Source organism: Thalassophryne amazonica, chromosome 10 (genome assembly GCF_902500255.1).
Source record: "Thalassophryne amazonica chromosome 10, fThaAma1.1, whole genome shotgun sequence".
NCBI classification, from domain to species: domain Eukaryota; kingdom Metazoa; phylum Chordata; class Actinopteri; order Batrachoidiformes; family Batrachoididae; genus Thalassophryne; species Thalassophryne amazonica.
The window spans coordinates 69,427,403-69,446,087 of NC_047112.1; the positions used below are offsets into that span (position 1 = coordinate 69,427,403).

Sequence of the window (18,685 nt, forward strand, 5' to 3'; positions counted from 1 at the left end):
AGGTCCAGGTTGTTAAAAGCAACATTTCTCAGTTGCCCTCAAAAGTATTGGAACACTTGGTATTTCACACATTTTAATTTGATTGGACTCCCCAGGTACCACCCCAGATGACTGACATGTCACGGCACCGCAGGTCTGGTTGAAAAGAACCATTTTAAATCTGTGACACATATTGACTAATTAATTAATTTGTTTATGTCATTTCAAATATATTTTTTTTCTAAAATTATCTTCCTTAAACTCAAACTTAAAGCAAATCTCTACAACCTGATATCAATTAATTAAAAATATAAAATCCAGCTTCCCGATGAAGTGGTGTTGAGGAGGATTTTCTTAAAAAGAAGACCTGAAAGTTCAGCTACAATTTGACAGAAAGTACGAGGTCTGTTAGAAAAGTATCCAACCTTATTATTTTTTTCAAAAACCATATGGATTTGAATCACGTGTGATTACATCAGACATGCTTGAACCCTTGTGGGCATGCAAAAGTTTTTTCACGCCTGTCGGTTATGTCATTCGCCTGTGGGCAGTCTTTGAGTGAGGAGTCGCCCACCCTCTCGTCGATTTTTTCATTGTTTAGGAATGGCTCAGAGACTGCTGCTTTGTTTGATCAAAATTTTTTCAAAACTGTAAGGCACAACTGAGTGGACACCATTCGATAAATTCAGCTGGTTTTCGGTAAAAATTTTAACGGCTGATGAGAGATTTTGGTCTGGTAGTGTCGCTTTAAGGACGGCCCACGGTGCCTGATGGCGATCTGCGCTTCGAGGCGGCAGGGTCTCACCGTTTCAAGTTGAAAACTTCCACATTTCAGGCTCTGTTGACCCAGTAAGTCGTCAGAGAACAGAGAACTTTCAGAAGAAGTCGGCATGAGGAGTTTATTCGTACATTCCATTGTTAACGGACATTTTGTAATGAAAGAACGTGCGGGCAGAGTCGCATGTCGGGCCGGACCCGACCGCGGGGGGTCGTGACAGGAAAAACACCTCCGTTGGAAAACTTAACGAGCAAGTTGGAACATGCCCAAGCTGTTAAACAATTTCTTAGTTACTCACTTGTTGAAAGCCATCAAAAGCCGCCTGAATTTTACCATTGGTTTTCAACACGGAGGTGTTTTTCCTGTCGCGGCGCACACAGATTTGCTGAGTCGTCACGGAAACGACTCGGCAAATTTGCGCGCACGTCTTTCATTACAAAATGTCCTTAAACAGTGGAATGTCCGCATAAAGTCCTCATGCCGGCCTCTTCTGAATCTTCTCTGTTCTCTCACGACGTCCTGGGTGAATTAAGCCTTAAATTAGGATGTTTTCAGCTCGAAACAGGCTGACGACGGCGCCTGGAAGGGCTGCGCGACGTCCCGCTCCGTGGGAAGTCCTTACACCGACAGAAACACTCCATAATCTCTCATCAGCCGTTAAACTTTTCATCGAAAACCAGCTTAATTTCTCGAATAGTGTCCACTCGGATATTCCTCACAGGTCCAGAAAAAATTTTGATAAAGCAACGCGCGTCTCGAGCAGCGTGTGAAACAAAGGAATTCAGCTGAGAGGGCTGGACCACATCTCACTCAAGGCCTGCTCACAGGGAAATGACGTCACCGACACGCGTGAAAAAACTCACGCATGCGCACGAGGGTTCAAGCATGATTGGTGTAATCACACGTCATTCTAATCCATATAGTTAAAAAAAATAAATAAAAGTGTCGGTTTATTATCTAATAGACCTCGTACATTTGAGATGAAAGCCTAGATTTGATGTTTTGGTGAAAGAAACTTTTGTATTTCTTCATAACTGATGTAAATAAAGTCCAAGACATATTCAGTGACTTGGAAAAGTTCATGTTTCCATCCCCTGATTATTATTTACAGGTATTATCAAGTTTTAGAGATTTGCTTTCAGTTTGAGGAAGATAATTTTAGAAAATTTTATTCTTTATATTTTTTGCATTTCGTGGATTTGAAATTACATAAACAAATTAAAATTTGAGAAATTCCAAGTGTTCCACTACTTTTGGAGGGCACAGTATCCTAACCTTATGATGAGTACAAAATGAGTGTGGTATTATTACTGTTTTGTTTAAGAATGTTTAATTTTCACTGTTGCTGCACTTTGTGTCAAATCATAGTCATATCGTATATCATATTGATATGACAATATTGAGATACGATAATTTGGCCATATTGTACAGCCCTACTGTCAATTAACTGAAAACTTTTAATATTAATTTACATCTACATAAAAAAAATGCTTAAAGTGGCAGGGGGTTAAGAGGGCTGTAATTAGGGAGGGGGGGCTTTGTCCCTGCGAAGCTGAAGATTTTTAGCCATACTAATGCTCTCCAGAAGCATTTACTGAAAAAAAAAGCCTGAAGCACCTAAATGACATGGTGGGATGCTGAAGAGCTTCGCTCGTTCATGTCCGCAACATATACATATTAATAACAACATATCTTTATTCAGGATAGCCTAATTACGTACATAGATTCACAATTCAAGCATTGTCATCATGTGTTCATCTTTACAATGGGGTCCTCAATCGGTCATCATTCATACGTTACCAGTCATACATAAGGAAAGACTGTACAGTAACATTGGTACTACATATGGCATCAGGTTACTAAAAGTTGAAAATAAAAACAATCCCTCTGAATGATGATTTGCTGACTTGTTATCACAGTGACTTGTTATCCCAAAGTTACATCTTAGCTGACTCTATGTCAGGAGATGAAATAGTGTTTGCAGAGAGATTTGTACTCTTTAAAGGATTTACAATTCTGAACTGAATTAGGCAACGTGAACACGATTACACCATCATAGCAAAGGTTTTCAGCAATACTACTGCAAACTCCACACAAACAGACCAGAAGCTGCATGTCTTGTACTGTGGTTGTGAAGTACATTGGTTTGTATAAATTTTACTCTTAGATAAGAGTGGACAAAACCCAAAAAGACACTTCCCCACAAGAATAGCCTTGTAATATTTTACATTATATCAGGTTTAACAGGCAAGACAGGCTGGAACGGACCAGTTTCAGATGGCTGATGTGGAATGTAGGGTGAACTCTCATGGCCCTCAGAAGATGAAAACGGACAGAGACAGGATTAATGATTTTCGATACAGGGAATGGGCCAACAAACCTGGGAGCCATCTTCCGAGGCACTCCACGAAGCGGCAGGTGTTGTGTGGAAAGTCAGACTCGTTGTCCCAGAACGTAGGAAGGTGCCACCTCCTTGTACTTTTTGGAGGTCCGTAACAAGGCTCTCCTGGCCCGCTCCCAGTCCATCAGCACCGCATGATGAGTCCCAAGGCCGAAGGTACAGGTGAGCACAGGTCTGTGGAAGTAAACAAAGTGGCTGGTGACCAAACACAATATGGAAAGGGGGAAAAACCTGAAGCTGAAGTAGAAAGGCAGTTATGAGCCAGTTCTATCCATGGTAGCTGAGCGGACCATGAGGCGGGAAACTGGGAGGACAGGATCCAAAGACCTTTCTCTAGTTCCTGATTTAGGCATTCTGTCTGTCCGTTAGCTTGAGGGTGGTAACCTGATGTGAGACTAGACGTGACCCTGAGAAGGCGGCAGAAGTCCCTCCAAAACTGCGAAACAAACTGTGGACCACGGTCTGAGACTATGTCCTGTGGCAAACCGTGTAACTTAAAAAGATGTGTTAATTGTGCTTCCGCAGTTTCCTTGGCAGATAGGAGTTTAGGCAATGGTACAAAATGGACCATCTTGGATAATCGGTCTACCACCGTCATGATTACAGAGGTGCCCGTAGAGGGCGGCAAACCAGTTACAAAATCCACAGAAATGTGAGTCCAAGGCCGACCAGGAATGGCAACAGGTAACAGATTGCCTGCAGGTGGATACGTAGATGATTTATGCATAGTACAGATTGAACAAGCATTCACATACTCCTTGACATCAGATAACATTTGAGGCCACCAAAATTTTTAATTGAGAACATACATGGTTCTTTGCGCACCCGGGTGACACAAAAAGCGACTATCATGACCCCATCGAATTACGTCCCCCAAAGAGGGGCTGGCACGAAAAACTTGCCATTGGGACAATCCAGTATTACTGAACATAGATTTTACTTTGGATTCAATATCCCAGGTGAGAGCGGACACGAAACACGTGCCATCTCACACCCAGGAGAAGTTTGTTGGAATATCTACTGGAGGGATTTGGTGAAGGCTGCCAGGGAGGAGCAAGATGGCAAATTGCAGCTCCATCCAGCTGTGGCTCACCCTGCTGCCCGGCCAGTCAGGTGAGTGATGACAAATGCTATGTTCGACCTTTCGGCCGGGAACGTTGGCGACATCAACTCAAAGTGAAGTTCGCATTGCGTGATGAAGGGATTGACGTCTCCGGACTCTCCTAAAAAATGCTCAGGCCGCGAGAGTTGGTTGCAGGCCTCAGGAACGGGTAAGCAAGCCGACGGGCCAGCTGACGATCCTGGAAGTGGTGTGGTGGCGGGAGTTGTGCTGGTCATAGCCTGATGTTTCATGGCGTTGAGTAGTTACTCCATCTGAGCACTCGTTTTGCCAGCTCGCTAATTCAGGAGTTTAGAGCAACAAGCTGGTCCTACCGTTGAGCTAGCTGCTGGCTATGGTGGCATACCGCCTGCTGGAAGGGATCTGCGTCTGCTACGTCCATGGTTGGCCAGATTGATCTATCAGGTTTAACTAGCAAGACGGGCTGGATGCAATTGCAAGACGCAGGACAGCAGCTCAGTAGAGATAAAATGTTTACTTGATTGGCAAACTGGGGTCGGTACACAGAAAGGCAATCCATACAGAGCAACAGTATCAAAAACATCAGGCAAAGACGTGGTCAAGGTAAACAAGCAGGTAGTCAAAAACACGACGAGGCAATCAGAGCAAGGCAAAAATACAAGAATTGAGCTTGAAAGAGGCACAAGGCACACCGATCTGGTGAGGGACTAGGGCACACTGTGAGGCTTATAAAGCATCAGGTGATGAGTAACAAATCAAGAACAGGTGTGTGGTGAAACTTCCAGAACCAGGGTGTGGCCAGACAGAGAGAAACGCCCTTCACCAAGGACCCAGAGAGAGAGGCAAGAAAGAGCAGGACAGAGACAACCCAAGCAGAAAGACAGAGCCAGAGAACAGATCACTAACAGACACAAACAAAATAAGAATAAAACAGAACACATACCCAGAAAGTCCAAATCCTGACACATTAACGTCAAACATCTACCAATGAAGCCTGCTATGGACCTCAGAGATGGGAGTATGTCTACTACAAAGAAGATTCATGCAACCAGCCCTATTTTGCAACTTTTACATTTGATTTATAATCACAGCTGGGCCCTTGGACCACAGTGTCTCCATAAGAAACAATTGGAGGGATCATAGTCCTATACAAAGCATTAGCAGTAGAGACTGGCACAAAAGGTCAGATACGAGATTGCCCTAGTGATTCTTCTCGGGCTTACCTCTGCTTGGTTCTAAACACCATAAGTCTATTGAATTGTAACCAGTGACTGACAGCATCAAGATCAGCTGTTAGCTTTGCCTGAATATGTTGAGTGCATGTACGAGAGACAAGTAGTGCAATGTCATCGGCACAGGACGGGACGCCATACTCGAGAGGTAAAGTATACTGTAACAAATTGATGTAAACTATACAGGAATGTACTCTTTTACATTTAAATGGTATGTTTCTGTGTACTGCAGTCTTGCCTGGGAGTTCTTAGGACCATGGTGCAAAAAAAGGTAATTAACTGTAAACCATGCAATACTGCATGAAGCAATCACAGTGGAATGTTGACTTGCTTTATACTATAATCTAATTTTGCAGCTCTGTGGTGCATTTGAGAAGCCGGGGATCTAACAAAAGTACCACAGTATTCATTAGTCCTGTGTCCACCTCCTCCTGGAACATACATGCATATTGTGCAGTAGAAGAGGGTGGCCAGAGTTCCGCACTTCACTATAGGATGAACAGTCTATTTGTGAATGTCCTCTGTGTTAATTCTGCACCACTAATCCCAGTGGAGCAATGACGACCAGTGGCCTCTTCTCTTAACCTCACAGAAACGCTGACGTAGGCAGCCTCACTGCAAGTGTTTTTACACTGACATGTAAAACCCATAAGATGTCTGATGGATATTTGACACAGAGGAACCTTGCAAAAGTCCCTGAATTGAACTCAATTTACAACCCCAAATCAGAAAAGGCTGGGAAGGTATGGAAAATGCAAAATAAATAAATAAACTAGGACTGCAAGCAGTCATATACGGGCCCTCGTGCCGCGCAACCGCCTACCCAGGCCAGAGCGTCCCCTTGTGACCAGATGTGGGCAGGTGCATACAGGGGCAAACACTCATCACACAGTTCGAATTTCAAGCAAATCAGACAATGCGCAAAGAAGTTATCGCATGTTGATGGTTCATCCACTAGGTGGTGCTCAGTGCACAAACAGGCCAGGTGTGTTCAGGGGCTGACCCTCATCACCCATGTGAAGTTTCAAGTCAATCAGGTAATGCATAAAGGAGTTATGACATGTTGATGGGTCATCCACTAAGGGGCGCTCAGTCCACAAACAGGGGGGCCAGGTGTGTTCAGGGGCCAACTGTCATTACACATGTTAAGTTTCAAGTCAATTAGGCAACGCATGAAGGAGTTATCATGACTTGATGTTCCATGGCGAAGGTTCAAAATGGCTGCGCCATAACGGCCACACCCTTCGACATATAGAAAAGCTTTTGATAACTTTTGATCAGTATCATCTCTGGATGATCTGAAAGAAATTTGAAGTGTACTGGACAATATCCCTAGGAGGAGTTGGTTCAAATACAACGTGTGGAAATTGCACCAAATTTACACGAAAATTCAGAATGGCTGACTTCCTGTTTAGAGTAGACCAATGGTGCAAGAGACTTTTTTTGTATGTCTATGCAAGTCACATGTGTACCAATTTTCATCTCCCTACTCCAAAAAAAAAAAACCCTATGGGAAGGAGGTTTTTAAAGTTGCAAGGGGGTGCTATTGAGGCATTTTGCCCTGCCCATGGGTGATGCCCCTATGAATTGTAAAAGGTTGTCGTGCTTGACCTGTGTATCGATTTTCATGATGATATGACAAAATTAAAGCCGTCAAAAGGAAGAACGTAATTTCATGGTGAAGGGGCGATATTCGGCACGCTGCCACACGGACGCCGTTACTCGTAACTCCACGGCGTTCATCACCTACATTCACCAACTTGTTCTGCATGTTTTAGAAGTAGAATGAAGTTGATGGGGTTAACTATGTGACATCAGTACCTGTTAAATTAAAAATAGGACATTTCTTGTTACCACCAGGGGGCGTTATGGCGGACAACCAATAATACTAATAATAATAAACAGCGCAATTACAATAGGGTCCTCATAGGACTTTTTCCTACTCGAGCCCTAACAATAATAATAATAATAATAATAATAATAATAATAATAATAATAATAATAATAATAATAATAATAATAAACAGCGCAATTACAATAGGGTCCTCGTAGGACTTTTTCCTACTCGGGCCCTAAAAATAAAATAAACAAAAAAGTGACTCTCACATTAACTTTGACTTCTGTTTCATTGCAGACAGGATGAACCCAGGATAGTTCATGTTTTGTGTAATTTGTTAATGTATGTCCGTTCCTGGTGCTGTAGTGGTTTGCACTGTTGACTTACAGCAAAGAAAGTTGTGTGATCGCTTCCCACCTGGCCCTTTCTGGGTGGAGTTTGCATTTTCTGCCCATGTGTTCCTCTAGGTGCTGCGGCTTCCTCCCACCAACAAAGACATGCTGAACTGGAAACTTTAAATTGAGTGTAGATGTGAGTCAATTACTGTAATTATTTCCACAGTGATTTTCAGCCATTTTAACGGTACTATTTTGTAAATGGACTGCATTTATATAACGCTTTTCGATCTGCATCAGATGGCTCAAAGTACCTTACACTTATGCCCAACATTCACCCAGACACACTCACACACGAGGTGCTCACTATACACCCAGAGCAACCCAGTGCTTGGGTTTTGAACTGAGCATCTTCTAGTCCAAAGCCCAGTGCTTATCCACTATACTGTCACCTCCCATTATTATTTGTACAGTAAGTTCTTAGCCTTTTGCCAGTAATATATAGGAAAATGGTTGCCAGTATACCACTTTAACAATAATATACTGGCAAACACTTTAATGTATATTACTGTAAAATTGACAGGTATTTTTTTTATAGTGTACTACATAGTGTTCCATTTAAGGCACTGTCCTTAGACTGGTCAAATGGTGATGTTCACCCTCACCCTCCTGCACACCAATGGCCAAGATCTTCTGTAGCAGTAGCTTAGAATCAATGGTATCCAGAGGAGCCTTCTTCATGTCTAGGAAGATGACACCAGATTACTGACCATGCTGAATCTGATCGTACAGATAGTCAGTTACATCTACTGTTGTCTCCGTAGAGTACCTCGGTCTAAAACCCGACTGGCAATGATTTAGGATATTATCCTCTGATATATGATAACATTTTCCCAAATATTTTCATGCAGAGGGAGATGACCGAGATGTGTCTGTACAACCCCAATTCCAATGAAGTTGGGACATTGTGTAAAATGTAAATAAAAACAAAACACAATGATTTGAAAATCCTTTTCAACCTATATTTAATTGAATACAACACAAAGACAAGATGTTTAATGTTCAAACTGATAAACTTTATTGTTTTTGTGCAAATATTTGCTCATTTTGAAATGGATGCCTGCAACACGTTTCAAAAAAGCTGGGACAGTGGTGTTTCTAGATGTTGTTGATGTATGGCTTTCACTTTGCATGGTAGAGTTTTAACTTGCACTTGTAGATGTAGCGACAAACTGTGTTAACTGACAATGGTTTTCTGAAGTGTTCCTGAGCCCAAGTGGGATCATCATTTACACAATGATGTCAGTTTTTAACGCAGTGCCGCCTGAGGGATCGAAGGTCACGGGCATTCAATGATGGTTTTCGTCCTTTCCGCTTACGTGTAGAAAGTTCTCCAGATTCTCTGAATCTTCTGATTATATTATGGACTGTAGATGATGGAATCCCTAAATTCCTTGCAATTCAACGTTCAACGTTGAGAAACATTGTGTTGTGTGGGCCGCTGAAGAGGAGGTACTGCTGGCCCACCACCACCAGATGGCGCCCTGCTTGAAGTGCGGGCTTCAAGCACGAGAGGGCGTCATAGCAACCGGGAGTGACAGCTGTCACTCGTCATCAGCACCAGCTGTCACTCATCCACATCACCATCACCATAAAGGCCGGACTGCAACTCCACCTCCCCGCCGAGAAATCAGCTACCACTTAGGTAACCTTCTCTGCGGTAATTTTCAGTGATTAAACATTGTTCTGTGTGCAGCCATTTCCTGTGGCTACAGTCTGAAAGTGGATTGGCGGATAGTGTGAGTGCGACATCTTTGCCTCTCACTCCTTCCAGGGAAGTGACTGACAGGAGCTGCACGGGTGATTCTGTTTCTGGAGGTGGAGGTTCTCCCTCCCAGAGGAACTGAGTACGGAGAGATTACTGGGTGTGTATCCACGCACCCACCATTAACTGTTTCTGTTTCTGCCAGCAGTACTAGGTCTGACAGCTGGAGACGGTGGCCACCTGGGACCCAGGACTTGGCGGCTCCGGTGTTCTTCAGATCCGTTGGCGGTGGAAGCCGTGTGGGATCCGGCTCTTCTCTGGACAGACGTCTTCTATCCTCGAGCCTGCCCACACGTCACCTTGTGTATGATTAACTGTACTCCTCAACTGCAATTGTCTGTATTCCGTTGTGCAATTCACAACATTAAATTGTTACTTTTGGCTTTATCCATTGTCCGTTCATTACCGCCCCCTGTTGTGGGTCCGTGTCACTACACTTTCACAACACATTGTTCTTAAACTGTTGGACTGTTTGTTCACACAGTTGTTCACAAAGCGGAGATATCTCTCCCCATCTTTGCTTGTGAATAGCTGAGCCTTTTGGGGATGCTCCTTTTTTACCCAATCATGACACTTGCCTTTTTCCAAACAGGTGTTATTTGAGCATTCATCAACTTTTCCAGTCTTTTGTTGTCCCATCTCAAATTTTTTGAAACGTGTTGCAACCCATATTGGCCTCTCTTCATTGGCTTCCTGTTAATTCTAGAATAGAATTTAAAATTCTTCTTCTTACTTATAAGGTTTTGAATAATCAGGTCCCATCTTATCTTAGGGACCTCATAGTACCATATCACCCCAATAGAGCGCTTCGCTCTCAGACTGCAGGCTTACTTGTAGTTCCTAGGGTTTGTAAGAGTAGAATGGGAGGCAGAGCCTTCAGCTGTCAGGCTCCTCTCCTGTGGAACCAGCTCCCAATTCGGATCAGGGAGACAGACACCCTTTTTTAAGATTAGGCTTAAAACTTTCCTTTTTGCTAAAGCTTATAGTTAGGGCTGGATCAGGTGACCCTGAACCATCCCTTAGTTATGCTGCTATAGACTTAGACTACTGGTGGGTTCCCATGATGCACTGAGTGTTTCTTTCTCTTTTTGCTCTGTGTGCACCACTCTGCATTTAATCATTAGTGATTGATCTCTGCTCCCCTCCACAGCATGTCTTTTTCCTGGTTCTCTCCCTCAGCCCCAACCAGTCCCAGCAGAAGACTGCCCCTCCCTGAGCCTGGTTCTGCTGGAGGTTTCTTCCTGTTAAAAGGGAGTTTTTCCTTCCCACTGTCGCCAAGTGCTTGCTCACAGGGGGTCGTTTTGACCGTTGGGGTTTTTATGTAATTATTGTATGGCCTTGCCTTACAATATAAAGCGCCTTGGGGCAACTGTTTGTTGTGATTTGGCGCTATATAAATAAAATTGATTGAATTGATTGATTGAAAATGAGCAAATATTTGCACAAAAACAAAAAAGTCTGTCAGTTTGAACATTAAATATCTTGTCTTTGTGGTGTATTCAATTGAATATAGGTTGAAGAGGATTTGCAAATCATTGTATTCTGTTTTTATTTACATTTTACACAATGTCCCAACTTCAATGGAATTGGGGTTGTAGCTGGATACATCCTGTCCCCATTTCTGAATACTGGAGTAACTCAAGCTTGTTTCCATTCCCTTGGGACTGTTCCAGACATTAGTGATAAGTTAAATATAGCAGCCAAAGGGAATGAGAGTTCACAGGCAGCATCTCTGAGTGATTTTGCCATAATAACATCTAAACTGTACGCTTTGCTAGCAGACCTTTTGCAAGTTTGAATACCTGCTCACCAACAATCGGCTTGAACTGAAATCTGTTTACACAGTTTGTCACAAAGGGTGGTAAGGTACGGAGATCAATACATTTTTGAGCAACCCACACTGGTGAAAAACTGTTGAAAGCATATGCAAAGGGACCATATTAGTACATAGTAGTAATAGTTCAGTCAGCTCTTTGCCCTCTATCAAAAGTGTGTCTGAAGCAGCAGTTTTAGATTTTGGAAACAGCGATTTAAGGCTTTTCCAAAGTGATTTCCCTGAACTCTCCTTAATCAGAGCACCATAGTACGTCTTCTTTACACTGATGATACTTTTCTTCATTTGATTCCTGGCCACCTTGAGCCGTTTCCATGCGCTGGGGGTTTTTACATGCAAGGCTAGCCTTTTCACGTGGTCCCTTTTGTACATCTGGTCTCTGAGATCATCGGTTATCCATCGTATTTCAGACCCCTCACACTAATTTTCCTCACAGGGACATTTGTAACTCTTCAAACAAACTCCTTGAAAATGTACCAAGCAGCTTCATCTTCAGTCAAAAAAAACAAAACAAAACAAAAAAGCAGTAAAAGGGAAGTTGGTACGGTCAGAAGTGAAACTTTCACTATCATAATTTTTCCAACTTCTCGATTTGATAACTCAGTGAGGCCTTTTGTATCATGGTCAGTAAAAGAAGTTGGTATGGCCCCAGATTCAGAAATTCTGGCTGTGTACGGAACAAACACCAAGTCTATGGTAAACATCATAGTGGCTTTGGTTCTGGTGGGCTTAGAGTCCACCACTGCCATTGGCAGATTGCAGTACGGTTTGGCCCCGAGAGGATGAGATGTCAATGATGAAATCTCCTGGAAGATCCAGGCTGTCTTGGATTGAAATTCCTTCGCCAGCTCACTGTGGAACTTGGGAAGTGAAGAGGTCGGTGGTCGATAGAGAACATAAACCAGAATTGGGTGCTGATGATCTGTTTCGATCCCTGTCCAGATACCTTCAGCTGCAGACATCCTGACTGTGCGGTGTGTTCATAGCATAGCCGAGGAATCCACTGCCCCTCCTGGTTTTGTCTCTGTGAGCCACAACATTGTATCCTGAAACAGAGAGTTCATTTAATGGGATGTTTGAATTAAGTTTGATCTCAGACAGAATCAACATATCTATGTTATGCTTCTGATGAAAAATCTTCAAATCCTCAAGGATTGCCAACAGATGGTTTATATTTAGATGGGCAAGAGTCAGAGAGGTCTGAGGTACCTTGATCAGACTCTTGAGTCCATTTTAGTGTCAAAGAGAAAATCACTCAAATCTGTAAGAACACATGTAGGACAGAACCAAGCATCTGACAATTTACATAAATGAAAATATTTATCTGACATCATCTGTAAGCATGCGTGAAGTAGCCATGGCTCACAACCATCACATAAAACTCAGTGCTGGTTCTTTTTTAACCAGCTTATAGCAAGTCTTATTGGATATTTGCTCACTGGAGGTCGTCAGGAGGTTTCCTCTTGGCCTTAGCCTTCCCAGGGCCAGGGTTGACAGCGACATTGCCAGAAATCAGTAGGATAATTGTTGCTTGATATCTTGGTGTGTCACATGTGGAACTACAAATGGCTGTCTTACATCCGGGTTTTGTTATTTTGATGCTCCTCAATGATTTTGTATGCACGTATGATTGCTTGGCAAACACTGGAACCAAACTCCTTTTCCATGCTGTGTTGAGGTAGAGGACGCTCCAGCTGATACTTTGGTGATAGGAAGCAAGTTGGTGTGCTTGACTTGTATGTGGAGCTGTTTATTGCCAACATACTGTGCAAATGTAGCAGCTCAGTGGTACCTCTCTCAGACCCGGCATTCCCATCTTCGATATCTTGATATCCTCATGATCTTCCTTGAAGAAAAAATCCACGGAAAAAATTCAGTGGCACTGAGACACCAGGAATTGGAGACACCAGGAAACGACATTCATAGCATCAAAAATATATAAATTTCCCATCGCTAATGTCTGTTATTGATTGAAGCTAACATTTGGAATTTTTAACCATTTGGTAAGATTTCAGCTACTGATGAGCTTTGAAGGGAACATAAGTTATGAAACATTAGAATCAGTGATTCTTATCTAAGCCATAGTATAATCTTCAACTGCTTGTAACGTGTTGTATTTCAACAATCCAGTCAAATTTTAGGAAAAGTCAACTAGGGACAGTTGTAAAACACAATATCTTTGGTTGCAACTAACAACAATAGCTCACAGACTAACAGCATCTAGCTGGCAGACTAGCCACATCCTTTGTGAAAACGTGGCATGGTGACGCTCTTTGTTCATCAACAAGTACCTCTCGTGCGAGCTGGGATGTTTGCTCAGAGTGACGTAAACACTGTCAGAAACATTCAGAAAAGTGAATACTTTGTTTTGGGCAGTCTCCATAGCTGTTTGCTGTATGCTTACAGACCGTTCACACAAGTGCACACATGAATACAAGTGCATCATCATATGACCTCTAATAGCCAAAATCTGAGTTGTTATTAATTATGTGCAACAAGTCCTTCAGCAATGACCAATATAGTGGGGGCACCAGTTGGAAGAACACAGCATTGGACGAAAGGGTTACTTCATTTTCTTGATCAAATCTATTAAAGCATCTGCACTAATGGGGTGAAAAGAGTCCAGATACACAGCATCCACTGCAGGGATGTTTACCATAATATCTGGCTTAGAAGCTCAAGTACCAAATTCAGAAATAACTTCTGTTTTTGTTTCCCCAAGGCTCTTTAATTGGTCCAGGACAATTACAAATCCAGACATGCTGATTCCTCACTCAGCTTCAAGTGCAGATTCAACATTGAATTTCAGTTATATGTGCATAACAGACTTTCCAATAACTTTGCACATGTTAAGATCAATCTCAGATCTGCTGTGGTGATCCCAGGTTTATATAAAAAAAAAAGGGAGAGCAAGCCTAATAGCTTCTATTGTGCGTCAGTGCAGTCTGTCTCATTTATAAAGCCCCCCGCCCCCAGTTCATCTAGTTATCCATCTTAACCAGTTATCAAGGTCACCAAATCCCCTTCTGAAAGGGCTGTATTCAATCAAATCATTGCTTTTCAACCACACATTTGTCTCACACAATAATGTGGGTAAATGTCCACAGCTTAACTTTGTGAGCGTGAGAAGAGACAGAAAATTGTTTTTTTGATTCCTGTCTGACAAAGTGTGGAGGCTAGTGAAGGCATGAAGTAGCAACAGACCTTTAGCAGTGTTACACTTCACGATGGCTATTTTGTCTTTGAGATTTTGGTTTAAATGTTTATTTAATGGGAGGTGATGGTCTAGTGGTTAAGGTGTTGGGCTTGAGACCAGAAGATCCTTGGTTCAAATCCCAGCCTGACTGTAAAATCACTAAGGGCCCTTGGGCAAGGTCTTTAATCCCCTATTGCTCCCGGTGTGTAGTGAGTACCTTGTATGGCAGCACCCTGACATCAGGGTGAATGTGAGGCATTATTTGTAAAGCGCTTTGAGCGTCTGATGCAGATGGAAAAGTGCTATATAAATGCAGTCCATTTATCATTTATTTCATGGTGGGCTATGGAATTAAGATTAATGCTGTGTTTTGTTGGTAAAAACTAAAGGCTTTGCCTCCATTGATGCAGGAATGGGGCTGTCTGGGTTTGCATTTGCCATGGATCTAAGCTACAGTAAGTCAGGCTTTCAGTGACTTCCTGGACATGGCCATCAGATGTGTATCTGTGCGCAGTGAATGTGTAGAATTTGGAGAAACATTCACTTCTCTCTACATTGACATTCATGTCTCTGGGTCGACGCTTTGAACCAGCATTTTTTTTTCTGACTGGTTCCTTCTGAACAGAAATGACATTTGAAAATTTCCAATTTTGGGTTCTGCCATAAATTTGACATTCCCAAGCCGGTTAAAAAAAAAAAAATCATTCCTGAGCTGGTTAATAATGTTCCGTGTCAGCTGTGGGACACTGAATACACTGTATATGCCAGACATGTATGTGGCACTGTAATGCTCCCACAAAAAAACATAATTGGCACCAGGACAATGATTGTAGAAAATGACCAAGGGCCTCACGTACAAAGACTTGCGTGGATTTCCTACTGATACATGGCATACGCCAAAACCCAGAAACTGGCATAAGCACAAAACTATCCAGATGTATCGACTTGTGCGTACGCATGGATCCAAGCACGTTTCTTTTGTACATCCCGCTGAACGTAGAATTGAATGCATATGCAGACGTATCAAGCTCCTCCCTTTCCAAGCCCTATTTAAATATGCAAATGCATGCAAATAGGCCCTGGGAGCTGGGAATCCCCCTCTGTCACGATCAGTCAACATGAACACAGAAAAGAAATTACACTGAGCGTGAGTTACAGATGATTGGAAATGATGTGGGGACACACAGGGATACTTAATTTGGGTCCCTGTCAAATGGAATTAACATGAAACAGGAAAAATTGTTGGGAAAGTGTAGTGACACGGACCCGCAATAGGGGGCGTAAATGAACGGACAATGGGTGAGCCAAAAATACAATACTTTACTGTTGTGAAATGTGCACAACGAAATACAGACAAATGCAGAATTTGGATTATAGTCAAATATACAAAGGTGACGTGTGGGCAGGCTCGAAGATAGGAGACAACCGTCCAGAGAAGAGCCGGGTCCCACACGATTTCCCCCGCCACCGGATCTGGAGCACACTGGAGCCTCCAAGTCCCGAGTCCCCAGGTGGCCACCATCTCCAGCTGTCAGATCTGGTACTGCTGGCAGGAGGCAGAGACAGTTAATGGTGGGTGTGTGAAAACACACCCAGTAAACAGTCAGCAAACGTCCTCTCCTGTCGGTAGGTGGGAAACACACCTCCACCTCCTGATCACAATTACATGCAGCGTCTGTGTGAGTTACTTATCTGGTGAGGAGCGAAATCCATTGTCTCCTCCACAGTTCCACCGACTCAGCCTCCAGCTGTGGATAAACTCTACGTACGCCTGCAAACAATCTCAAGAATAACACGTATACATTGTAATACTGAATTACGGCTGAGAGTTTACCTATTGGTTGTAGATATCTCGGCAGCGAGGTGGAGTTGCTGCCCAGCTTTTATGGTGATGTGGTTGTGGTGAAGATGAGTGACAGCTGCTGCTGTTGATGAGTGACAGCTGTCACTCCCGGTTGCTCTGGCGCCCTCTCGTGCCTGAAGCCCACACTTCAGGCAGGGCACCCTCTGGTGGTGGGCCAGCAGTACCTCCTCTTCAGCGGCCCACACAACAGGAATCCTGGAGGCGCCCGACCAGGCTTGTCGGGGTGTCGGGTGTAGAAATCGGCCAGGAGGGCCGGGTCCAGGATGAAGCTCCTCTTCACCCAGGAGCGTTCCTCAGGTCCATACCCCTCCCAGTCCACCAAGTACTGGAACCTCCGGCCCTTCCGACGGACGTCCAGGAGCCAGCGTACTGTCCATGCCGGCTCTCCGTCAATGATCCGGGCAGGAGGCGGCGCCGGTCCGGGGGTCCAGAGAGGTGAGGTGTGGCAGGGCTTGATCCTTGACACATGAAAGACTGGATGGATCCGCAGCAAAGCTGGTAGCTTCAGCTTCACTGCGGCCAGGCTGAGGACTTTCAGGATGGGGAACGGTCCAATAAATCTGTCCTTCATTTTTTGGGATTCCACTTGCAGTGGGATGTCTTTGGTGGATGGCCAAACCTCCTGCCCGGGCTGGTATACAGGGGCCGGGGACCGCAGGCGATCTGCATGGGCCTCGGCCCTCGTCCGGGCTTTCAGCAGGGCAGAGTGGGCCGTACGCCACACCCGATGGCACTTCCTGAGGTGGGCCTGGACCGAGGGCACCCCGACCTCTCCCTCCATGAGCGGAAACAATGGGGGCTGGTACCCCAAACATACTTCAAATGGGGAGAGGCCGGTGGCGGATGAAAGTTGGCTATTGTGAGCGTACTTGATCCAGGCCAGATGGTTGCGCCAGGCCGTTGGGTGCGCAGAGGTCACACAGCGGAGAGCCTGCTCCAAATCCTGTTTGGTCCACTCTGCCTGTCCGTTCGTCTGGGGATGGTACCCGGACGAGAGGCTTACGGTGGCCCCCAGTTCCCTACAGAAACTCCTCCAGACTTGCGAGGTGAACTGGGGACCACGATCGGTGACAATGTCAGATGGAATACCATGCAGAAGTACGACATGGTGGACCAGGAGGTCTGCTGTCTCCTGGGCCGTTGGGAGCTTCGGGAGGGCCACGAAGTGGGCCGCCTTGGAGAACCGGTCCACTATCATGAGGATGGTGGTCATGCCCTGGGACGGCGGGAGGCCCGTGACAAAGTCCAGGCCGATGTGGGACCGGGGCGGTGAGGCACAGGTAGCGGCTGGGGGAGTCCCTGTGCCCATTGGTGGTCGGCTTTTCCCCTGGCGCAGGTGGTGCAGGCCTGGACATACTCCCGGACGTCAGCTTCCATCGACTCCCACCAGAAGCGCTGCCGGACCACTGCCACGGTTCTTCGCACCCCTGGGTGACAGGAGAGCTTGGAACCGTGACAGAAGTCCAAGACCGCAGCTCTTGCTTCTGGTGGGACGTAAAGTCTGTTCCTTGGGCCGGTCCCTGGGTCCGGGTTCCTTGCCAGGGCCTCCCGGACGGTCTTCTCCACGTCCCAGGTGAGGGTGGCCATGACAGTGGACTCGGGGATGATGGTTTCCATTGGATCTGACAGCTCGGTTTTGACTTCCTCTTCGTGAACCCGGGACAAGGCGTCAGATCTTTGGTTCTTGGTCCCGGGGCGGTAGGTGATCTGGAAGTCAAAACGCCCGAAGAACAATAACCAGCGGGCTTGCCTGGGGTTCAGACGCTTGGCGGTCCGGCTGTAAAATAGGCACAGGGGTGGAGGACCTTGTCAGACTCCCTGCTCTGGGACAGCACGGCTCCTATCCCTGAGTCAGAGACATCCATTTCAACGACAAACTGGCGGCTTGGATCAGGCTGCACCAGAACTGGTGCAGTCAAAAACCGGTGTTTCAACTCCCTAAACGCTTCTTCGCACCGATCCGACCAGGTGAAGGGGACTTTGGAGGAGGTCAGGGCTGTCAAGGGACTAACCACCTGACTGTAGCCCTTGATAAACCTCCTGTAGAAATTTGCAAAGCCGAGGAACTGTTGCAGCTTCCTACGGCTTGTTGGTTGGGGCCAATCTCTCACCGCTGCAACCTTAGCCGGATCAGGGGCGATGGAGTTGGAGGAGATGACAAACCCCAAGAATGACAACGAAGTGTGGTGGAACTCACACTTCTCGCCCTTCACAAACAGCCGGTTCTCCAACAACCGCTGCAGCACCTGACGTACATGCTGAACATGGGTCTCAGGATCCGGGGAAAAATGAGTATATCGTCCAGATATACGAAGACGAATCG

General features: G+C 44.9%; 1 protein-coding gene across 1 annotated transcript in view; it reads right to left on the minus strand.

The window, feature by feature from the left end:
- LOC117518122 overlaps positions 1-4,511 on the minus strand; it is a 54,632-nt gene extending 50,121 nt beyond the window's left edge. The window contains exon 1 of the mRNA XM_034179182.1: positions 4,252-4,511. Within this exon, the coding sequence (XP_034035073.1) occupies positions 4,252-4,511 (260 nt within the window). The remainder of the gene's footprint in view (positions 1-4,251) is intronic.
- Positions 4,512-18,685: the final 14,174 nt, after the last annotated feature.